The sequence below is a fragment of the Lissotriton vulgaris genome, chromosome 8 (genome assembly GCF_964263255.1).
Source record: "Lissotriton vulgaris chromosome 8, aLisVul1.2, whole genome shotgun sequence".
NCBI classification, from domain to species: Eukaryota; Metazoa; Chordata; class Amphibia; order Caudata; family Salamandridae; genus Lissotriton; species Lissotriton vulgaris.
The window spans coordinates 1122747939-1122773012 of NC_141696.1; the positions used below are offsets into that span (position 1 = coordinate 1122747939).

The following is a 25074-nucleotide window of genomic DNA, read 5'->3' on the forward strand; positions in this document are numbered from 1 at the left end:
AGCGATATGGGTGGCCAGAGGCACACAATGAACGGGCAAAGCCCTGGGAACGCTGCAGCCCACCGAGTCTCAGGCCCCAAAGGCCAAAGGCACCACACAGAAACCCAAAACCCAGGAGAGAAGGAAAAAAACAACTTAACTTGCTGCGAGCAGCGAAGAAAGAGGAGGATACAAGTACAGTGGAGCATGATGGGAGACACCTGTACCTGTACATGGACACTGTAATAGGACTCATGTTTGACTTTATTCTTTCCCCCAAATGTTCATGGGAAAAGTAGTTGTGTTATATTTTTTCTTGCTGCTGTAGAGAATAAAGCGATGAAAGAATGGCATAATCCGAAGCCTCCGGTCCTGACATAGAAACTCTGTCGTGTCTCCATTAAGTTGTAGACACTTCTGTGTGATCCAAAAAGTGACCAATCTCAGGGAGTCACAGTATCTAATTTTCTTTCAAGATTATTTCTCTGGGTGCTGTGCAGACCCAGCATCTGTGTAAATTAAGGCTTCTTACAGAAGGTAGCACTGTGAGAAGTATTACACTAAGCAGGAGCACCTATCCCATTGGCAAAATGAAGTTGGTTTTTGTGCATCTGACTGTTATTAGTCTTTCTGAAGCAGTAGTTCAGGTCGGATGAAAGGGCTGGCCTGGCCTAGAAACTTCCTCACCTTGAACTAAAGAAAATGTAGCCCCATCCTACACCCCTACCATCTACCGAATAGCACAGAAATAACTAATCAGCAGGCAGCCCCTTGCTAATAAATCAGACATGACATTTCTAAAAGTAGGCTTGTCTCTATCCTCTTCACTTTAGCATTGGGATCTCCACTCTTCAACCACAGGAATGCTGTCAATACTCTTCCACGGTCTGGGAAAGCTGCCTTCATCCTCCATCTTGTGCCATCTAAACCAGGGGCATCCAAAATCGGACCCACAGGCTTCAGTACTCAGATACACGCCCAGTTGTAGAACCATGTATCTATCGCAGTCTCACTGTACATACGCACTTGACATACACAGAAGATGTTCGTGCAAGGTTCTGGGTTTTGCATGCCAGTGGTACTTTACACCAAAAGGTTCAATAGGCCACCCTCTTGCTGACACAGATTAAAAGGTGTGATTGGCTATACATCACAAACTACTGTTCGCCGACACCACCACTGTATGTGCTACACCCAGGACAGAGACAGTAGTTCGCTGCCTACCATGAGAATACTCTTGGTGTGCCCTTTCAAGTCACAGGGCTAGCAAGTCCTGGTCCTCGAATGGTTAGGTATAGGCCTAGTCATCTAAGCACATGCTAGATTAGCTTGATGCCAGTGCCAAAATAAGTACATTCACTTACAGTTCGGGACTCCAGGCATATACCTTGCAGAGGGCATTCCCATTGCAACAGACACAGTAACTCTTTCCCTTCTTGCAGGTCTTGTCCTTTCCTTTTTCAGACAAGCAGTTGCAAGCCACTTAAACTATACAGTGCCTGACTATTCTACTGGAGTTGTTGTTGCCCAGCTTTAAAGTGTCTTTGAAAGTAACAACCTTTTGGATGGAGACCGTTTACTGATGTATTGGATAATTTAAGGTTGGGAAGTGAATGGTAAAAGGCAACCACACCATAGAACTGATCCGTTAGAAGCATTGGACACAACATAATTGTTTTACCATGTTCATAATCCTGGTATGTCAATACTTTTCTGAAGCAGAGAATGTCCACTGCTTTTATGGTTATGGAATATCCTTGAGCATCAGTTTGCCCATGGGTTAGAAGACTTGCATCATGCCCACCATTTTCTTTCTTAGTGCATGTCTACCAGTTTCAGATTTGTGGCATGTCCACCAGTTTCACACTCACAGTATGTCCATTTGTTTCATGCTTTTGGCATGTCTACTAGTTGCAGAGACTTGGCATGTCTAGCAGTTAAAGACTCACCACGGGGACAATTGTCAGTAGCGGGCGTGAAAGTTTGCTTCCTAAAGCAGAACGCTAGGAAATATGAGGTAGTTTGGGGTGTGCCTTAACCACACTTAATAGTTTGCCCCTTTAAAAAACTAAAAATACAAGGAGGGTTTTCTTCTGGTTCCCCTTGCTCTCAATAAAGGGATGAGGTGTGGATCGTACCCACTGAAGGTATTTGCCCTGATCTTCTACGTGTGTGCGTGTGGTTTAGAAAAAATATATATATTAGGTGTATTCACTGCTTGTGATTGCCCTTCTAGGCATCGTGATTGCCTCAGCCTCGTTTCTTTCCCTCCAATGAATTTATCTATGATCATCACAGTGTATTTAGGTTATGCCTGTCCCAAACAACTCTTGATCATCATAACTGACCTTAATTTAATCAGCACCCCCCCACCCCCATCAAAGGGATATAGTCTAAAAACTCTAACTTTATTTTCTACTCATCGCTGGCTGTACATTGCAGATGGCAGCTTTCTAAACCTCCAACCCCTCCAGCCAGAACGTGCTTCTCTGCACAGAAACACTTCTTCATTAAAACACCTCTTTTGAACAACTTTAACATTTTTTTTACTGTAGACAACGAAACAGGATAGTCCCATATTGAAATTATTGTTTTCAAAAATACTTTCATGTGTATTGTGGCGGAGTAAATCAATCTCTGGGTTCTGATCTTATTTGCAGGCCGCTCAGCCTTTGCCTCTTGGTCTTGTCAACAATGCAACACTTGGCTGGTTTAATCTTTTGTGACTGGTCAGCCCGAGGTAAGGGTGACCCCTAGTAGCCACAGGGCCCCCAACTCTGGGTAGCACCTAGCAATGGCAGAAGGACTTCAGAAGCTGGAGAAGGCTGGTGGTGACTGATGTATCACAGGAATGGAGGGAGACCGCTTGCAATGGAGGCTTGAGGCTGGCTGAAGGAATACTTGGAATAGAACTAAAGCCAGAGAGGATGAATGTGATAAAAAAATTCCTGAAAGTGTTGCAATGCTGGGAAGAGCAGAACAACTCCCCGTTTCACAGGGATAAGGCAGGAAGCTTTCCACATCCCTTTACCTCTTTCTTGGTTTGGGAAATGTGGGATTACAGTTCATGCCCTGACGCCATCTTGGCTTGGACTCCAGATGGCTCCTCCTTAGAGGCACTCCTAGGGGCCTTCTGGGTAGGAGATTCGTGATGGGCTTGAGAAGCCATGCCTCACGTGCGCTTTGACCCCTGGGCGACCCAAGAAGAGTGCTCCAACAGGTCTGCCTTCCCTCTATACACAACAGTTCTCTCCGATTGCACCGCTTTTCCAAATCGGGCACATTACATTGCTGCAGGCGGGACAGCACGGTTGTTGGCAAGACAGATATATTTAGTCGCTGGAATCTTTTGAGGGCTTTTTTGAACCAAAACACATGTACCATTTTGTGTATGCTCTTTATTTTGTAGAGGCATCCTATTAGTTAATGTGCTGTACAATTGAAAATGGGTGTACATGCAGGTGATTACAGTGTCCCTAATGCTGAGCTCGAACTTGGAGTAATGTCCAATATATACAGGAAGGTAGCACAAGTTGTGCCTCAGATTAGGAGTATAGGAATGTGTGCACTTATACGTAAAATGTGCGAATAATTGTAAATACATAATCCAGTATGATTGTGCTACAAGTCTTTAATTGTAGAATCGTATGTTTGTGAGGTCATGATATATATGTATGGATAAATATGGAAAAAGTACAATAAAGTTTGTTTAAAAAAAAGACACTGTAATGTCTATCCTAATTAGCTGACTAGTTTGAATTGTGTAAACTGAGGCTCAGAAATACTTTAGAGATTCTTAGTTAGGGTGGGTTGTTTCTGATGAGTCCTTTTTAGGTCTCGCTACGACGAACGCGCTGAAAGCACGTTCTCGCAGCGAGAACTATAGTCGGCGTCTCAGCCGAAAAAAGGCGACGAAGGGAGACAAGAGCTGGCCGCGCGCCCAGCACTACCTATTGCGGCGTTGGATTCAGACGCGCGCCTTCGGATCGGGTCGCGCGCGTGAGCTTCTACCGTAGATAGCTCACGTGACGTCGCGCGGGCCAATCCGAAGGCGCACTTCGGAGTTGGCAATCGCAGTCCCGCCCCTTCTCACCGGACGCAGCCTGTCCGCCTCCCCGCGCAAGGCCAATCAGTTCTGACGAGAGTGTCAGCTTTCTGGTTTACATATTAAGAGCCCCCTGCTTCTATGTCGGAAATACTGAGTGGAGGGACCCTGGCGGGACACCGTAGTCGAACTGCAGAAGATGGGACTTGCTGCTGTTTTCTCCATGAAGGAACGTCTCCGTGCACTCGGCAGTGGCGCATAGCTTAAAACTCCCCCTGAAGATGGGACTTGCTGCTGTTTACTCCATGAAGGAACGTCTCCGTGCACTCGGCAGTGGCGCATAGCTTAAGACTCCCCCTGATTCACGAGTCGAAGGTCTCTGCGCTCATTAACCCAGTACAGATAACACTGTCCTGGGCATCACGAGAAAGGCAGACGTAGTCTTCTCAAAAACAGGTCTGCATTCCAACCACAACCCTTCAGCACCCCCCCCCCCCCCCCCCCTCCCCCCTCTTCGGTCAATTCTGCATCTCCAGTGCCCAACTCGTCTACTTGAAATGCAGGTTTACATGAAATGGGTAAATGTCATTATGTTATATACAGCATAACAGAAGCCTCTGTTGTGAATACCCAGATTGGAATATGTTACTTCGCTTGAGTGACGTCACAACAGTGTGAAACCAAAGCGATTATCCACTGCTGTGACGTCACACGGGGAAGTGCTTGCTCCACCTTTGTTATCCATTGAGACCCTAGCATGGTGGGGGACCGGTAAGGAGATGCCTCTGCAAAGAGCCGAGTGCGGGACAAACGCAGGCATTGTGAAGTGCCTGCCTCAGTCATCCACTCCCCTACCCGAAACAGTCCCCATACCTGTTGCCTGTTTGAAAGCCTGCTGATAAGAATGGTCCCCTTTAAAACTCCTCTGCAGAGGCAACTGAAAGGACCAAAAATCTCATCCAGCTAACAGACATTCGATAGGGGTCAATGTCCCAGTGGTCTGCTGCTGGGTCCTTCGGGAGGCAGTACACACGCCAGAGTCCACTTGTGGGGAGTGTGCAGTGATTATGGTCTGTCCCAACCAGTGTGCCAATCCGAATCCTTCCTACTTTAAGTGGAACTGTGCCTGACACAATTTCAGTGGCTGTGAAACAGGCCAACCGGCAGAGGAGCACTCTCATGCAGAATAAGATGAAATCCGGTCTTGCTACAGCACTGAAAATGTGTCGATGGAGGTTCACAAAAGCTGCCCTCCCCTACTTGCAAGAGCAACTAGAAGCACCTGTGCATTTATGTACTGCACATTTTAGGTGCTACATGCCAGTCAAAGATATTTACAAAAAGGGGTGGTGAGGGACAGAGTCTCTGAATTAAGCAGAAAGCTCTCACCCAGTCAAGAGATCAGGGCTAGATCCAACACCGTTTTTTAGCTCACTGCACCATCCCAGTTTCAGAACATGGCTGTGTGCAAATTAGTCTGTTCCTGTCCCAGTGCATGATGGGAACAGGGCAAACCAAACTACAAAAGCCAATTCTTACACTGGGAAGGAAACAAGCTCCCGGGGACCGGTTTCTGGCATTACAGCCGTCTTCGGCCCGGTTTGCTTGAATCCTGATGGTGCAATGAGCAAGGGTCTCACATCTGAGAATACCCTTCCACGCTTAGGGTGGACAAAAATATTTACAAAAAGGGGTGGTGAGGGACAGAGTCTCTGAATTAAGCAGAAAGCTCTCACCCAGTCAAGAGATCAGGGCTAGATCCAACACCGTTTTTTAGCTCACTGCACCATCCCAGTTTCAGAACAGGGCTGTATGCAAATTAGTCTGTTCCTGTCCCAGTGCATGATGGGAACAGGGCAAACCAAACTACAAAAGCCAATTCTTACACTGGGAAGGAAACAAGCTCCCGGGGACCGGTTTCTGGCATTACAGCCGTCTTCGGCCCGGTTTGCTTGAATCCTGATGGTGCAATGAGCAAGGGTCTCACATCTGAGAATACCCTTCCACGCTTAGGGTGGACAAAAATATTTACAAAAAGGGGTGGTGAGGGACAGAGTCTCTGAATTAAGCAGAAAGCTCTCACCCAGTCAAGAGATCAGGGCTAGATCCAACACCGTTTTTTAGCTCACTGCACCATCCCAGTTTCAGAACATGGCTGTATGCAAATTAGTCTGTTCCTGTCCCAGTGCATTATGGGAACAGGGCAAACCAAACTACAAAAGCCAATTCTTACACTGGGAAGGAAACAAGCTCCCGGGGACCGGTTTCTGGCATTACAGCCGTCTTCGGCCCGGTTTGCTTGAATCCTGATGGTGCAATGAGCAAGGGTCTCACATCCGAGAATACCCTTCCACGCTTAGGGTGGACAAAAATATTTACAAAAAGGGGTGCCAGTCAAAGGTCACTCCAAGAGCCACAAGGCTGTTAAATCCTTGAGGTAACCAGCGCTTGCATTCCGAGTCCTGAGTAAAACATTAAAACAGTCAGCTGCACTGAAACATGCAACACAGGACAGCTGAAAAGGCTGCATCTAGGAGATAAACAATGTAAAGAGTGATGATGCAGAGCACTTGGGATGTTGCATTACAAAGCAAGAGCTTTGTGGGAGGTGGAATGATACACCAAGCATCCAATAGCATCAGGTGAGAGGGATAAACTCCTCTGGGAGGAGAGGAGCCAAAGCTCACTGTATATGTTATAAAGAATTGAGAACCAGAGGGTCATAAGACAGAAATACACTCATGCCAGACCAAACAAGCATCTGCAATTCAATAGGTCTCGCATTTACGCGTAAATTGTAAATAACAATGTGTTTTATTTATGTTTCAAAAACCTAAACATAAATAAAAGGCATTTTCATTTACAATGCCAATAGCTCAAACTCGCGTAAATGCGAGACCTGTTGCATTGCAAATGCTTGTTGGAAGTGCGAATGATCAATACACCACTCCTTACTTTGTAAAGCAATGCTATGACAATTGTTTTTTGTAATTGAAGTTACCAACACAGTTTTACTATTTTGTTTCATGCACAGGAACGGATGTTGTTATTGTTAAAAATGGAAGAAGGATATGCGGCACAGGTGGTTGCCTAGCCAATGCTCCATTGCATCAAAACAAGAGTTACTTTGAATTTAAAATCCAATCTACAGGTTAGTGAAATATGAGTGTTTACCTAATCTCTGCTTTGTTATGTAGGATGGTTTACCTAAGCACTGCAAAATGAAATATGTACAATGACTTCTTCTGTCCCACCCTAGGAGATTTGCACACTGCTTTTTGCTTTTAACTCTTGCGAAGTGCAATCCCACCAAAGAAGCTAAATGCGTTGGATGCCTCAAGCAAGGGGGATGGTCTCCTAATGGGAGTGGTTTACTTTCAAGAAAACCTGACTCTGGGATTTGATTTTCTGGTTTGAACCTTTTCAGTGGCTGTTACCAACATTTTGGGGGTGTTTACATGGAGGGGTGCAGGAGGTTCGTTGACTATGAGAGCAGTCTTTTGAGGCTGTAGTGAGATAGGATTGTTTGTTTGGATTGTTGAGGTCATGCTGTGGTCCTTATATTATCAGCACTTATATAGTGCATATGTATAGCACCATGCTCTGGGTTCTCCTTTTTAGGTTTCGCCTGTCGAAAGCTGCCCACTGCGCAGATTTTCGCGCAGGCGAAATCTTATGTCTACAGTATGTGTGTGTTGTCCCGCACCTCTGTTCCATTGGCTAGCACCATAAATGGAGGCTAGCCATTGGAACAGAGATCTGTTCGTCAATGCTGGAGCAGATTCGTGGGCGTTCCCGAGAATTTTAGGCTTTTGACCACGTCATGCGGCGGTGGGCGTGTTTATTTATTTATTTATTTTTGGTCGTCATGTTTGGTCATTTTTGGAGTGTCTTTTGCAGGAGTGGGCTGCGCGATTGTCGTCTCCGTGGCGTTTCCGTCTTTGCGAGCTCCTCACCGCCCCCTCCCCCCTCGTTGCTTGTGTTCAAGGATAGAGAATGATCGCATAAGACCTACCTGCATCGAAAGTAGAATTATCTGTGAGGAAAAGCCGTACTGATGGCAGGACGTGCTCCCTGAGCGGAGGGCGTTTCTAGATACGTCGCTTTAATGCGAGGAATGCTGCCCACGACCTAGCTCTCTGTACATAAAGAAGTGCCCTGAAGTTGCGAGGGTGGGGGTGGGAGGAGTGGGATGCGCCCCTCCCGGGATGCCGGGCGTTCTTGGGCTTTCAGCTGTACTCGCGAAAAGCTGCACTAATCCACTGGGAGGCTGCACTTCATTAAAGGGCACGAGCAGCCACGCGACAATCCGGGTCTATAAGCAAGCGTCTCATGCACGCTTTAAACAGCAGTCCTATGCTCTGCTGCTTTATGTTCCATTGCGATATGTTTAAAGCGCTAGGTTGCTTCACTGCATTTCTTGCAGTTGTGAATGCGAATGGAGGGGCAGGCTTAGTTAGCTGGGAAAAGTGGGGTGCAAGAGAACCTATGTCTGGATGCACAGTATGCTCGAAGCGCTATAAGTGTTGAGTTGTTTATATCGTTTTTCTTACCAACCCTTAGCCCATTTTTTAACCTACTCTCCGTTTTCAGAATGGGAACCGACTTATGGGACGAAAAAATACCCAAGGCCACACAATGCAGCAAATGGGACACAGGATTTTAGAACTCTTGTTTCTTGAATACTGTAGTCATTGCTTTTGCAGTCGGCCCAAACATGAAAGACATTGTCATCCTGCCACTTCTCCTTACGTCCTGAACAGGATAGTAAACCCCCCCCCCCCCCGAACCAATCCTGTTCAAAACACGCCCCACTGCCCTCCCCACACTTACAGTAGTGCCCCCCTTCCCCCTTATACTCTCGCTGATAAATCACCACACTCGCGCAGACATAGCAGCACTGACCTTAAGCTTCAAAGACGCTTTGTGTTGAGCACGTCCCTTGTGGTACAGTAAGCGCCACGAGGGAACGACGAAAAGCGTATACAAACACAATAAAACAAAGGCAGACTCTGAAGAGAGCCATGTCTGCAACCTTAAGAGTGGTTGGATTTGGGAATTAACTAAAAGAACAATCCCTGGTTTAAAAGGGGGTGGACGGGGGGGGGGGGGGGTGAGTCCTCGGACTGACCTTTGCAGGCGTGTTTTGGGGTATTTATTCTGGTGTAACAGCGACACTGTACACTAGCGCTTGTGTCATCAGACCCAGGGAGCCCAGCTGTGTTTCATTCTTCCTTCAGGCGGTCCTTTACTTATTACAACCCCCACCCTAAAAGAACAGCTTCATCCCGGTTTATCCCTCTCGTTGACTTTAGTTACAAGTTTTTGCTGCTTGGGACACTTTCCTGCAAGCTTTCTACTTTTAGTTATTTGCCAACTACTTGCTGGCCAGCACGACTCCCACTCACGCGTAGCGATCTCCGCACCCGGAGACACCGCAACTGTGGCAGAGAACTCCGCACACCTAAGCATAAGGAGTCATAAAACTCCGTATGTAGTTCCTGAACGCCTACAAGTATTACACTTACAGGAACGTGCACGTTTACCTTTGTGAATCAAAGGGGCAAAGTCTGTGATCCGATGTGTAGAATTGACGAGGAGCCCCCGTATCTCACATATATTTACCGGCTTTCCACCGACTGGAGCACCCCTGAAGGTTGCCTCCCCCGCCTTCCCTCGTGGGCTGCATGGGTCTGCGTTATGTTCCTGGTCCCAGCCCTGCAGAGCGGTGTATGTACACCTTTGTACATCGCAGCGCACACCCAGGTTGCTCTAGGAGCTATAGATACGAGTTTACTCAGTTAAAGAGACTTTGCACACGCGTGCTGGCTATTTATTGATCTTTATATGCATGGCACCGGTTACAGCCTCTCGTTCCTCCCCCTTCTTCACAGTTTCTGCCTGTTCCCCCTGTCCCCGTTTGCTTTCCCCATACCGCCCTGCCCATGTTTGTGACTACACTCACTTTTACCTGCATCTCCGCTCTTCCCTATTGCCGACTCTTCGCGATGCCCGACTGCTCCCCCACCCCTCCCCCCCACCACCTGTTCTCCCTCTCCCTATTTATTTCTTGCTATTCCTTGCCCTCTGGTCTCCGCCTTCTCTCCCGGGTGCTTGCATCTTCCTTTCTTCGCCCTGGGTGTTTTCCGTGTTCTCCCATTCAGTACCTTCTGGTCTTCGCACTTGCTTGCTGTCCAAGCCTCAGCGCTCGCCGCCTCTATCATTGTACACTTTCCCCTGTGTTTTTTCCCGGCTCCATCCTTCTGCACTTTCATAAACTGAACTCTCTTTGTAGCGCCTAATCCTGCGTGTTCTTCGTGCACCTGTTTGCCCTTTCCTAATATGACCTTATATGACCTCAATGTCTTTACTCGTTATATCCTGTCCACTTTTGGTACCCATTTCATTTCCTCCTGTCACAACCACTCCCTGTCCTGGCTTGCTTACCTTCGCCCTGCTTTCCTTGCCCCTGCTTATGTGCCCTGTTCCTGTTTTTCCTCCACTCCTTCATCTCCCAGTTTGCTTGTTTGCCCTGTCGCTGCCTACTATGCCTGTTCCAGCTTCTCACTCCTGCTTGCTTTCAATGCTCGAATGCCCTGTTCCATATTCCATGCCCTGCTTTCTTTCTGTGACCCTCCTCTGTCCCTGCTTGCTTCTCCGGTCGCTGCTTGTTTTCCCTGTGTGCCTGCTCTTTCTCAGATTCCATGCTCTGCCCCTGGGCCTGTTTTCTTCCCATGTCCATGCTTTCACGCGCTGTCCCAGGCTCCTTGCCCTGTCTCTGCCTGCTTTCTCTGAGCGTCCTCTGTTCTTGCTTGCTTCTCCTGTCGATGCTTTTTTTCCCTGTATGCTTCGCTGCCCAGATTTTCTGTGAGTCTATCCTATCCATGTTTCCATGTCCCTCTTTGCATGTCCTATCCAGGATTCCTTGGTCTGACCCTGCATGCTTTCTCTGGCCCTCCACTGCCTATGTGCTCTTTCTCTGAACCCCAGATCCCCGCCACCCCTGCCGGCCTGCCCTGTTGCTCCCTGCATGCCTCTAATTGCCTGCCATGTCCCACAGTCCTTGCTCTGTCTCTGCTTGCTTATTCAGACACTTTTCCGACCCTGCTTGCTTCCTGTGTGACTGCATGCTTGCCCCAAATTCTGTGCCCTGTCCCAGTCTGCTTTTCTGACTTCCTCTGTCGTTGCTTGAGTCCTGTGAGCCTCCCATATCCCTCTTTTCTTTCGCTGATTCCCTCTAACCCTCATTGTTTCACTTGTTCCTGCTTGCTTGTCCCAGATTCCTTGCTCTGTCTTTGCTTGCTTTCTCTGAACCTCCCTGACCCTGCTTGCTTGCTAGGTTGCTGCCTGCATGCCTCTAATTGCCTGCCCTGTCCCAGATTCCTTGATCTGTCTCTGCTTGCTTTTTCTGCCACTTCTCCGTCCCTGCTTGCTTCCCTTGCCCTGCTTGCTTGCCCCGAATTCTGTGCTCTGTGTCTGCTTGCTTTTCTGAACTTCCTCTGTCGATGCTTGATGTCTGTGAGCCTTCCCTTTCCCTCTTTACTTTCGCTGACTCCCTCTGACCCTCCTTGTTTCATTTGTCCCTGCTTGTTTGTCCAGGATTCCTTGCCCTGTCCGTGCTTGCTTTCTCTCACCCTCGTCTGTCCCTACTTTCCTTCTTTGACGATCCTCGGTCCCTGCTTGCTTTCTGTGCTTTCCCCAGATCCACGCCCTGTCCTTGCTTGCTTTCTCTGACTCCTCTGTTCCTCCTTACTTTCGCCGAGTCCCTCTGACCCTGCCTTTTCACCTATCGCCACGTGCCCTAGATTATTTGCCCTGTTCCAGATTGCTTGCCCTGTTTCTGCTAGCTTTCTCTGACTCTTCTCTGTCCCTTTTTGTTGCTTTCTTTGACCCTCTTCGGTCCCTGCTTGCCACAGGTTCATTGCCAAGTCACCAATTGGTTGCCTTGTCCTTGTTTGCTTTCTCTGACCCTCCCCTGACGTTGCTTGTTACTCTTTACGTTCCCATTTTACTCTCCCATATCCTCAGTGCACCTTCTGTGTCTGTTCTCTAAACTCCCTCCACCGCTTCATCCGTGTCCCTCGCATTATCACTCACCTATTTCCCATACCGCTGTCACTGCCTTCTGTTCCCCCCCCACTGCTTTACTACTACTCCTGTTCTTTCAACTTCCTCTGAGCTCTGCCATTCACTCCTTTCTTAGCTCGTTTCATCTCCTCTTCCCTTCTTTTCTACTTCCCCTGCTCCTCCTATTTTCTTGCCATCGCTGTTTGCACTCTCTCCTCTGTGCTGCTAGTAATACTCAATGCCTGCCCCATCCCTTTACCTCCCACCTTGACTGCTGTGGTTCATGCTCCCAGTTCCATCTGCCCCTGCTATGTCACCACTTCCCCCGTTGCTGCAGGCGATGCACCCCGCTCGCATTTTGCTCTAGGTAATGGCCCAGGGCACCCAGTTGTGCCCCCTCCTCCATTGCTACCGGTAATATCTCCTGTCTCTTTGCTCCATTTGCCCCTCCCCATTGCTGTCTGCGCTCTGATGCTAGGATGCATGCAATTTAGTCTCTCCAGTGATGGGTGCATTAGTGCGCAGAATATGTAAATCTGTGGGCTGGAAATCTTGCGGTTTCTGTCCGGTTGTCCAGTGTGAGGTCACATGGAGTGCTAATGCTGCTCCTTGCCTTCTGTGTCGCTTGCTATTCTTCACTGCATCCTGAACCCCAGCCTGGGCTCCTTTCTTCCACCCCTGACAACTTTCATTCCCACTCTGCAGATCCCACCCATTCCTTAACACCCACTCAGCCTTTTTACCTCATAACCTTTGCCAGACCTCTTCATGTGCCACACACCTTTTCAATCTCTACTACTCATATTCCTGTACCTCCTTTATATTACCCAGTTACTTTTTATCTTCTTTGCAGCCTTGGCTGGCTCTGTGTGTGTTTGTGTGTGCGGCTGGCTCTGTGTGTGTGTGTGTGTGTGTGTGTGTGTGTGTGTGTGCGGCTGGCTCTATGTGTGTGTGTGTGTGCGGCTGGCTGTGTGTGTGTGTGTGTGTGTGCGTCTGGCTCGGTGTGTGTGTGTGTGTGTGTGTGCGGCTGGCTCTGTGTGTGTGTGTGTGTGTGTGTGCGGCTGGCTCTGTGTGTGTGTGTGTGTGTGCGGCTGGCTCTGTGTGTGTGTGTGTGCGGCTGGCTCTTTGTGTGTGTGTGTGTGTGTGTGCGCGTGGCTGGCTCTGTGTGTGTGTGGGGCTGGCTCTGTGTGTTTGGCTGGCTCTGTGTGTGTGTGGCTGGCTCTGTGCGTGTGTGTGCAGCTGGCTCTGTGTGTGTGCCTTTGTGTGTGTGTGTGTGTGTGTGTGTGTGTGTGTGTGGCACTGTGTGTATGTGTGGGTGCAAATGCAATAGGTCTCACATTTGCGAGAGATTTAGCTAATGGCAATGTAAATGACAATGCCATTTATTTATCTGTTTTCAAAACCAACACATAAATACAAATTTTGTCATTTACAATGCCAATACCTCTAACTTTTCCAAAGGCGAAACCATTGCATTGTAAATGCTTGTTGTTTTTTTGTTTTGCATTGGAGTTTTCATTGTCCTGAATCAGCGGGATCAGAAACTGTTCACAGTGATGTGTGGCAGTGCCAAACATACTGTTTATTAAATATTTGTATATCCTGGGCCACATTCCTTAAATGTAAGGTAAAAGGTGAAGATGGGGCACTCGCTAAAAGAGGCCTGCTTCCATGCTCCTGACAAAGGCCCTTCTACGTTGGAAAGAGGAGGACTAGACCCTGTACCAGGTGGGCTATGGTATACAGTTTTGTGTTGCTCTGTTAAATGTGGCTCCTTTGTGAATCCTCCTTCTGTAGTGCCTGAAAGAGTTGTTTAATAGCTGTGCCCCGTCCCCAGTTATTGCACGGAGTAAAGATCTGGGTTAGGATCTCCGCACACCTATTGCTCTGGTTGTTGTGGGATGAGTGGATGTTGTAATTCGCTGAAGAGAATGGGTAGTTGCTGCTCCATTGCACTGCTCCAAGCACTCTAGGATGGCAGGAATGGAGGACGGCGATAGCTGAAAGTATGAATGTGGTCCACATGATGCAGTGGCTCATCCTTAGTAGAGGGCATCTCGTAGCACAGCAAGAGTCCCAGTAAGTGTCAGGATGGCAAATGTCTGCTGCGGGGATGCCCGCACATCGTGCTTCAGCAGCTAACATACAGACAATAGAGTAAGACAAGATGGAAAGAGATCATGAATGGCAGTCATTTGAATGGGACAACATGCCGCATTATCGAAGTATCGCCACTTTCTAAGAGGACCTGAAGAGACCTGAAACGCGAAGTAAACATCTGAATATACAGCAGTAATTAACACACATTGGTATTCACCCAAAAAAGAGTTTACACTTCTAGTTTGAGGGCATTATAATTCGGTGTGTAATATACTGTTGTGAGACTAAGGCCACCCCATACAGCAATACTGCCCTTAATAGTTGAAGCCTGCGGGTGAGTCAATCCCCTGTTTACCAATGGGACATAATTGCCTAAGGTGCTTTTACTTTTGTTTGCTCAATAACACTATACATACTAAGATCAATGATGTGAACCAAGCCAGTCAGCCCCTCCGGCATTCTGATGCATGCAGCTCCCGCCTGACTCTGTACCCTATAACAATACCAGCAGGGTTGTTCTGGATTTACTGCCATGTACAGTCTCATGTTACTCATAATTTGTGTCTTGTTTTTGGCCTGTAGAAAGCATACTGACTGCTCGGTTACTTCTCCATTAATGAAAATTCATATGGCTTCCAACCTGACCCATTAGTACATTGTATATATCCGAGCCGTTGGAGGCTGCAGAGCTGCGAGTGGAGCGGTGACGGTTCCCTGCCGCTGCCACTGTGTGCTGTGCGTGAGGAGAGAGGAGAGAGGAGCAGTCGTCTGCAAGACCCCCCCTGCGGCGTGCGGCGTCTCCAGCAGCCACGTCGAAAGCTGAAATCCACACCAAAAGCCTCCATTAAGTTATTGGGAGCCGCGGGGGGTGGGAGCCTGCCCACAGTGGCTGGAGCCGCGAGTCTCCCCCAGCTGGACTGCCCAGCAGCGGGGTAATAGTTTGCCCACAGAGGCATGGAGTCACAAGTTTCCCTAGCGGAACTGCCCAAAAGCGGAAAAAAAGCCGGCTCACAGCGGCCGGAGACGCGTGAGACACCTGCAGCTCACTGTGGCAGGAGCTGCACGAGCAGCTTGAGCCGCACGAGAGACTCCTAACATTAGGATCTTGGTGTTACACCCACGCAGGAGAGAACCCAAACACTAGGAGCTTGGTGCCACACCCGCGTAGGAGCCGCAAGTTTTCTGCAGTGGTAGGAGCTGCGTGTGATATCCCCGCAGCAGCAGTAGCCACAGGCATCAGACATCAGTCCATAGGAGCAGGTGCCGTGCAGGGCAGGCAGGAGCCATGGCAGCCACCCTTCAGAGCCTCCACAGTCCTTTACAGCCCTCAGACAGCAGCGGTGGGAGCAGGGGGTGTAGCGGTGAAAAGCCCTTTAGCAACGGCAAGCACCCTGGTGAGCGCCCTGGAGAGTCAGCCTGGCGCAGATGTCGGAGTTCTTTCATGTGCCCGCTACACTTTCCGTCAACCATCAATCCTAAAGGGGCATTTACTCGATCATTTACTTGGCCAGTCCTACTTTTCAACACTCAGCATATGCCCATGAGAGAGAGGCCCTCTTGCAGCAAAAACACCAGCTGATTTATTAGCGCCAACAAACCAACCGGTGCCCCTCAACAAGCGCTTTTAAAACAACACTTAACTAAATCAAACAAATAAAAGCACCGGCCATCGCTTCATCTGAGCAGTCATTGTCTCACTAAAACCTGTCAAGGAAATTAACCAATTGTTTGCTCCCCGTGCGGTATAACTGAGCCACGACTCCCCCCAGGTGATACCCTCTGTAGTGCGGATCACTTTAAGCAGCAAGTAGTTTGGGCAGTGGGGGCACGCGAGGATCATCTCTAACCCTTACCCTGACAACTCCCAAGCGATGAGATCCGGTAAAAACAGGAACACCCCACCTAATCCTTAAAAAAAAAGATATTAAAAAGAAGGCCCCCAACGAAACAGCAGCAGAGCAATTGTCACTTGAAAACCCGTCAAAATCATCTGATTCACAGTTACAACCGGGCATTACTACAGACACAACTGCAGATACAGTTACGGACATTGTATCCAAACTACAATCCGCCCCCACCCCCCCAATCTACATTTCAAGTTCAGCCTCCCCTCGTCCATCAAACAGTAAGCAGAGCGGGTGGAGCTGCTGTGCTAAAGGAAAATCAAACTCACAAAGAGACCCACCCGAGATTGCCAGTCCTCCCAGTCTCGTTATCAAACAAAATGTCTTTGAGGGACTACTTCAGAAGCTCTGCATCCTCTTCGAAGTTAAGATCAACTTCACTAGATATTCCTCGACTTCCTGCTTCAACTGCATCAACTGCTTCACCTTTACTTTCAGTTCCAGCCCAGCATCAAAGTCTGTCCAGCCCATGATCCATGCGTACGCCTGCGACAAAGGTCTCAGCTCATCGCTTCCAGGCCTTCCAATAAGTCCTGACCCCCAAAAAACGAACCATTAGTGACCACTTCATCTCCTCAGGCACATGCTCAGATATTCGACCAGTCCTTTTTTGACTTTCATGTGAACAACGCCCACGCATCAGTCCATGTACCAGCCTCTGGTTCCTCTCCCCTCTTGACCCGAAGCCAGCTGACCCCTCCAGACCATCACCCCGTTTGGACCCCCAGCCAGTTTTCCCCTTTAGCAAATAAGCCCCAAGCACTCAAGGTCCAGTCAACAGCAAAAACCAAAGTCCTCAACCCACAAGTAGCAACCAGGGCAAATGAGCAACTAAGCACTACACAACATCATCACCAACTGTTAATAGTTGTCGACAAAAGGTCAATACAGGCTGGGGCAACAGCACCATGCCCAACACTTATCTTGACTTATCCTTCTTTACCAAAGAACCCAACAGACTGCCTGTTAGCCTTTCACCTCCGGACCTAAACGAGCTTTGGTCGCAACTCCTCCAAACGCTTCATTCTACAGTGTCAGCATTGAATTACCAATCATACAAAATGGATCAACAGATAGATTTGTTTAATACTCTTGTCGTGTACACATCGTAGGAATCAACCAAAAAAATGGAAGTGCTCAATTCGCTGATAATCCGGGCACAATCTCAAGTGCAATTAGTACAATCAGTATGCTGTTGTTCTCCCATCATCGACTCTTTATCCTCATTGCCCCACTTTCTGACATCAGTACTAACAGAAATGCAGAGGATCCCAGAGTGTAGGCCTTCTAGCTCTGCGTCCCGGGCTCCTCCACATGACAAACATTCCGCTTACGAGCACATGCCCGACAACTTATTACCAGTTTCCCCACCATCGTCTAAAGCATCAGCAGTCCCCAATGCTCTCACCAATTCAATAACTACCGTCAAACCACCCCAGTCACCCGCCCACCGGCTATCAAAACGGAAAAAAAAAGACTTCAGAAATTTCGCAAAAGGCTCACGGAAGTACTCCAAAAAAACTATTTGTAGCTATTTTACAAACAACCAAACAGCGACAGCACAGGTATTGAGTACAGTGCCCACTGCATTCCCCAGTCAGTCGGAAGTAGCCCAGCTCCAACCCCCTTAAAAAGACTTTCACAATCAAAACTCTCCACAAAAACGGAGTCATTACAAGCCCCAAGGCACTCCCCATACCCAATATTTCAGGAAAAATCAGAGACGATGGAAATAAGCAATTACAAATCCATGACTAGTCAATAACTGTCACCAGACTGGTTACATCCACGCCGCCCCCAAAGCGTCTACCATCCACCGAATCATCTTCCCCACTTCAACCGTCTATTATTAGCCAAGGCCCACACAGCACAGCAACATTCCGTCCATCATCTAGTGTGTTTTGCTGTCCACACAGCACAGCTAACCTCGCCATAGAAGGCGACTATCAGTCTCCGGCAATTCAACTCAGCAAACTGCCTTTGGCATGCACACGAAAAACAGCTTTTTCGTCACCATCAGCCAACCAAGTTAGTGAGCAAGACCCCCCTAAGTACTGTACATCAACTCCTGAACGATTGTTAGTAGACAAGCATATGTAATCCGAGCTCATACCTGCAGGAATTCAAACTCTGGCCATAGACTCTAATGAACCCAAATTGCTGTTTACACCAGAGTAGATCTCCCATGGCCCGCAGACATATTACATTGCGGGAACATAATCCAGTCTAGACTTGTGCAAGCTCGAATCAAAAGACATCCTTGCCATTGAATTTAAATCCCTCACCTGCCTCCACACGGGAGAATCGACCCTAATCACACTAGCCTCTAAAGCCATCAGGGAACTGGTTCAATCAAAAGCTGACCAATTTAAAAACTGGGGAATAATTATAGCAGTGCCTCGAGTCCCCTGATATCCTTCAATACTTGCTCCCAGCAAGGTTCCAGCTTCAAGCACAAGCCACGCTCCTTTTTCAATTTTAAAGTCAGCCAGAAGTTGTTCCCTGGCCGGTAATGATGCGTGCAGAGAAGTCCAGCAAACCACCAGAAGTTCAGATTGGTCATGGCTGCCAGCAGCCCTTTCCCAAAGCAAGATCAATTGAAATAATTTGGAACATGGACTAACAATCTGTTCCTGGAACATCATCTTTCTCCAGGAAACCTGGCAATCAACAAGCAACCCATTCGAAGGGTATCTGGAATTTACATCGCCAGCCACAAGGCAGAGCAAACACGGCAGACAGTGTGGCGGACTGTCTATCTACGTGGCTACCAGACTGTCAGCATGCATTAGACATCTAAAATTTGATCTTGACTGGGTCACTGGCATCTTGGCTGACAATTCCTCGTCCGAGAGTAAGTAACTATTGTTAAATGTTTACATCTCTCCATGCCCCAGCGAGAAAAATCCAAACTGGACTGCCTGATCGAAATCCTATGCAACATCTTAAGCACATACGGCAGTATACCTTGCCTAATCTCTGGAGATTTCAATACTAACCTTTTCTACAACCAGTTCGAAGACCTAGGAATAACTCTTTCAGCGGTCCCCTCACATCTCGCCACGTAAACACTACCGCTTGGACTCAGACCGTCTAAATTGGGCGAATACACAGTTCTCCAACTTAGCAGAGTAGGCTACATAGTAATAAATGGTCGCTCACCCACAGATACCCCACGGCCTGAACAAGAACCAACGGACGAACCCACTCATTTCTGGACTTCACACTGGCCAACAGCAAAATGTTCACCCTAATCGAGTGCCATCATATAGCACCACTGGGGAAAAGTGATCATCGACCCCAAATAATAACATTATCCTCCGATATCCCTCACCAACACGCACTTGCTCGCATGATATCAGACAGTCATACAGGGAATCTAAGATGAATGAAATGGTCGTCAAGCGTCGTCCCCACTGTCATGGAGAAATGCTGTAATCTTCTAGGTTCACAAGGTGAAAAAGACGCGTCTATTATCAACGGATGAGGAACGCTTGTAAACAGTTTATTAAATGAATTTCCGATCAAACCCCCTCCCCGGCCAGATCCTCCTCAACCTCTGATTTCTCCTGCAACAAAAACGTTAAAACAACTAAGAAACGCTGCTTTCCGTCGGACCAGAAAAAGCCTGGGAAACGTAATTTTATTTAACTACTACAAGCAAGCCCAAAAAGCTTTTAAGGCATCCATACATAGAGACAAACAATCGGCGTCAGACCAGGTTTGGTTGAAGTTAGTCCATGCCAGCAAAAAGTCGAACACAAAGTTATTTTGGGACCTTGTGAACAGAGGCCCTTTAGGAGGCAGAGAACATATCACTGCAAACATAAGTGCTGACGATTGGACTAACTTTCTATTCAATCACTTCAGAGAAAACTCAAGCGGGCAACAGCCCCCTCGCCCTCTTTTTACACTCAAATCCCCACCACCATCCACCGATGACAATTCTACAGGAAACACTGGGCCTACTACCAAGGTTGAAGGTGTCTTGGATATACCCATATTCGAGGAGCCACGAAATGATTCCATCCAAGGGACGCAGACGGCACACAGAATTTTAATAAATACCATCGCTCGGATTATCAGGAAGGGTAGGTCAGATGGAGCACCCGGTCCCAACGGATTACCTCAGGCTTTGTTTAAATCAGACGAAACGTTGTGGTCAGGTCTGCTTGAACCACTGTTCTCATACTGCAGGCTGAACGACTACATCCCGTATTCTTGGAAAGGTGCTATCATTCATCCCATCTATAAAAGTGGCAAAAGAGACAACCCCAAAAAGGATAGAATTATAGCTCTCCTTGACATTGAATACAAATACTATGCCAACATCCTACTGGAAGAACTAACATCCTGGGTTGAATTAACACAGCATCTTCCCTTCAACCAGACCGGCTTTGTAGCAAAGTCTAGCACAACCAATAACCTATTTGCATTATCCGTACTGATGGAGAAGGCCAACGTCCGCTGCATGCAACTGTACTGCTGCTTTGTTGATTTTAAGGCAGCTTTTGATAGAGTGCCACACGGCTGCCTATGGCAAAAATTGGTCCACTGGGGTATACCCCCCGCTCTCCTACAAGCCATCATTCAACTCCACACACAGACGTGGATAAGGCGAGTTGCAGCTACTACTGCTGAAACCAGGCCAATGAAGGTACCAATGGGTGAGGCGGACTGGCCTAGATAGCAAGGCCGGCTTTAGTGCTGGTGGCGCCCTGTGCAACAATGTTTGTTGTTGCCCCCAATGATCACTTACACCTCGGACTCCCTCACTACCACCCTTTAACAGTCCCCACTCAAGTCTCCATAACTACACTCTTTCTCAGATGCATTTAATTTGATTTACAGCGCCACTCATACCAGTGTATGGTGTCAGAGCACTTTACATCACACACTCTACACAGAGACAATCATTTATATGTGTGTAAATTACTGTATAGGAAATGTTACATAAGACAAAGGACTACAAGGTGTAGAAGCCACATGACAACCATACTAGTAGGCAGTATAGTTTAATAGCTCACGGTTCTGTGTTAGGATTTTAACTTATAGACTGCAAGTAACAAAAGGATCTCTCTGACAAAAGCAGTAACCTACTAACATAGTTAACATTATGTGCATTTTGTGATTTGCATAGTACATGTTCTTTGCAGCAGGCACATTAACTCTCGTGCTAACTTTCCAGGAGTCAACCCTTCCACTAGACAAAACTCTGATCTCTCTCTAGGTAGAACATTAATCACTGAAGTTATCATGACATTTTTATTGTTGCTGAAAATTTCTGGAGGCCAGGAAGGCAGCAGCAAGTTTTTTTAAAACCATAATATACTTGCAAACACTACGCACCCAGCCAAAATAGGTACCCAGTGCGATCAAACGGTTCGCACCGCCCTAACCTGCTCAAGGTTCATGTGAGCTCAGTGACCGAGTCACAGTGACTGGATCACTGTTGCTCTAGGGTGTCCTGCTTCGTAGGCCTGTCCCCAAGACTGGAGATGAACTACAGTATGGATTGTGGTGGTCAGGCCTTCTAGGTTAACCCACAATTGACACGACTAGGGTACACCTGCTTGTGCTAAGACATCAGGCCTTCTAAGGTCTTTTGGGCCTTCAAAGGTCAAGCATGGGAATATGCTCCCTCAGTAGAGTGGTCTGGTGGACTGGTCATAAAGGCTGAACCCGGTTCCCCAGTTGGAAATCCGACAGCTCTGGCCATAGTGCCACATCCTCTTCCCCCACTGAACACCATACTGCCCCACTGAGAGAAACTCGCACTGCCTTCAGCTACAACCAACCTGTGCCCGCTATAAACACTTGGATGTGGCTCAATTCAAATTATGCACTTGATAAGAGTAATATCCTGCCTGAATTTTTTTATTTTTTTTAAAGTAAAAGCAAACACTCATAGGGAGTGCAAGATTAAGTAAAGCATGTGAAATGTAGCACAAACAACATGGTTACCTTAACAATCTCACTCACTATTCAGAAATCAGCGAGTGGTTTTACCTTAAAAGTTAAGGACATGTCTACAGGGCCCTGAAGGGAACCGTTTCAATGTCAATTGCTTATATCCATAGAAAACGTAAGCAGTATGGTTTATGAAGACCACGTCCATAAACACAGAGCCATGGTACACATTTTGTTTTCCAATCCACTCATCAACCAGGTATTGCAATATATCCAGGAATGGTACACTTCCCCACCTGGGGACAACAATGCTGTTCAAAGAAAGATGAGAAATGAAAAGTAGCGCTTCACTGTAAAGTCTGTAGAGTGAGGCTGATGTGTTTGGATCTGAATAAACCAATCTGGCCACTTTGAAACCACTTTGTCTTGCTTTATTTAGCTATGCATTTATTTTTCAAATTTAAAACCTTTTATTTCTCTCCATCCTGAGGCTGCACTTTGGAAAAGAGTGTTTTTCTTTTTTGGCTTCACAGGGAAGCAACTAAATGAAAGAAGGAAAGAGAGGTTGGGAACCGTTTCTTCAAGTCTGTTTTCAGTAAGCAACAAGCGCGTGTCTGCATTTGTAGTGTGAGTGCATGGTGGGGGCGTGCTAGGCAGAGAAGACGCCATCAGTGGCGTAACAAAACTTGAGGGGGCCCCCCTGCGAAGTACATGGAGGGGGCCCCCCATTCTCCGCGTCCGTCAATAGCTCTCAAGCCGGCGACCCGCCATACTGCCCATGAAACACACAAAAACGTGCCTCCCTATGTCTTTAGTCAACCCTCTCTGAAATGCAGGACATGTGCTAAAATTGTCGAAATCTAATGGGACAGCTCGTGAAAAACCGGGAGTGTCCTGGCGAATCCAGGACACCTAGTCATCCTAGGCCCTCCAGAGGTTGGTGGCCTGTGCTTTTCTCTAGTAGTCAGTGCTAGCTTCGAGGCAGTGGCTCCTAGTGAGGCACTGAAGCAGAGGCAGGAGCCAATGAAAGGTACCAAGAGGAAGGATGCAGCCATGGACTATCATTTAGAAGTCGCCAGGGATCGCACCTGTGACACCTTGCTACCAATGGCCCTCCCCTTGCGACCCATGGCTCTCCCCTTGCAACCCATGGCAGGTAGATCAAAATGAAGAGCAGAAGGGAAATAGGATGCCGATAAGAACTGTTTACTTTCAGAAACTTCTTGTGTCAGCCGCTTTCTGTTTTGTGAAATAAATATATTCATCCCAGCAATGGGAAAAAACTTCCTTAGTTGTCTTGATTGCAAAGATTAATACAATATACAATCCTTAAAATGTAAAGCCATATTCCTCTATTCTGGCCAGATAGATAGATTACAAATTACAATGCTTTGTAAAATTAATAGATGGCCCTGAATAGGGTGAATAGGGTGCCCCTGGTGACATGGCTTTTCTGGTAAACTTACTATACATTAAGAACAGCCTAAGGGTCTGATGAAGAGGATAACAATTATAAAAACTTTATTATCTGACACCCCACCAAGTCAGCTATGGCAGGTTTGACAAACTCCAGACAGTCCTGACCTTTGAGCCAATTGCATGTTGCATTTTTGGAGATGTTATGAATCTCCCTCACGTATGAGGTTGGAAATCCCACCATTCAGTTTGCTTAGCTGAAGAGCTGTAAATGGCTGAGGGTATCACGCTTGCTATATATCAATCTAACATAGATGCAGATATTCACTCCCTGCCTCTCTCTAGAGTACGCACACGCACAGCCTGGCCATTTGGAACTTCATGACTCTGATTTGCGGAGTCAAAGGATGCCTACTCGGGCTTGAGACTAGGCTACTATGCTTCACAGGTAGGAAAAGACAATGAGAAGACAGTGAGGCAAGGAAGAGGGCAAACACGCAGCAAATAAAGAGCATAAGGGCGAAGCTGAGTGAGACAGAGACAGAAGGACAACAAATGGAATAGCCTGGCAAAGAGAAAAAAATTGACATATAGAGGGATATTGAGGAGAAAGAGAAAGTGAGTCAGACGACTAAACAGAGAGCAAGAGAGAGTATGAGAGAGATAGAGGAATATATATATGGAAAGACAGAGAGGGCAAAGCAGAGCATAAAAGTGAGCCTGGGTTAAAGAACAAGAAAGTGGAAAAGGTAGAAAAAGAACACAAGCATGAGAGAGAGGGGTACACACAAACAGTTTCTAAGCACTGTTATTAAGGGTACAACTCAATGCCAGTATTATTTATTCTTTTTTCTTAACTCTTTTGTTACAGTGTTGGCATTTCTAGGTGAAATAAGTGCATAACCTTGAGATGAGCAACAAGAACAAGCACACAGATGCACATAAGAGGGTGTGTTTTCATTCTGGGCAATGAGGACCTACGTGGTTTGCACATGACTGCAATCCCTTCCTTGTTTTATGGTCATTGATACCCTCAGCTGTCTCCGGCTGTGCACCTGATAACACTTAAATTAAGTGCCCACGTGCTGCTTTCAAGCTGACCAAGTTGAATCAAAAGAACTGGACCATCTGACAAAGTCTGAATCAGAGCTTTGAGTACCAAGACATTAGTAAAGGAAAAGCCAATAGAGCACATTGTATGTGGGAGCTATTCTGTTGCTGAAATCTGCCATGTATCTGCAGAAGCGGTCAATAAAACCTTATTGATAATATTGTCCAAACTTGGACCCTGTGGACTCCTCAAGTCTGAAACAAACTCACGCATCCATGATGTCACCAGCACGTGGTTAGCCAAAGCAGAAGTGCACAACGATCTTAGGATCATCTGGTGACAGTGAGCTCATCCAATCATGTTGGATGAGTCCCTCTGGCGCGTGCTGAGATAGACGTCACAGGGGATTGACTCACGAGTGGCACGAGGTCTTGTTAGTGAAATTGCTCTTTAACACTTGTTTACACGCTTTCATTGCTGACCAGAGGGCAATGACGTCTAAAAGAGTTCCTGCTTTTATTATTTCTTTTGTAAATCGTTTATAGGAGTGGGTTTTTAACGTGGCGTGAAATAAGCTTTTAGTTCTATTTATAAACATATAT

At 47.2% G+C, this 25074-nt stretch overlaps 1 protein-coding gene across 1 annotated transcript in view; it reads left to right on the top strand.

The window, feature by feature from the left end:
• Nucleotides 1-25074, top strand: part of SPRYD7 (SPRY domain containing 7) — a 177676-nt gene that overhangs the window by 48601 nt on the left and 104001 nt on the right. The window contains exon 2 of the mRNA XM_086934955.1: nt 7059-7175. Coding sequence (XP_086791081.1) covers nt 7059-7175 — 117 coding nt within the window. The remainder of the gene's footprint in view (nt 1-7058; nt 7176-25074) is intronic.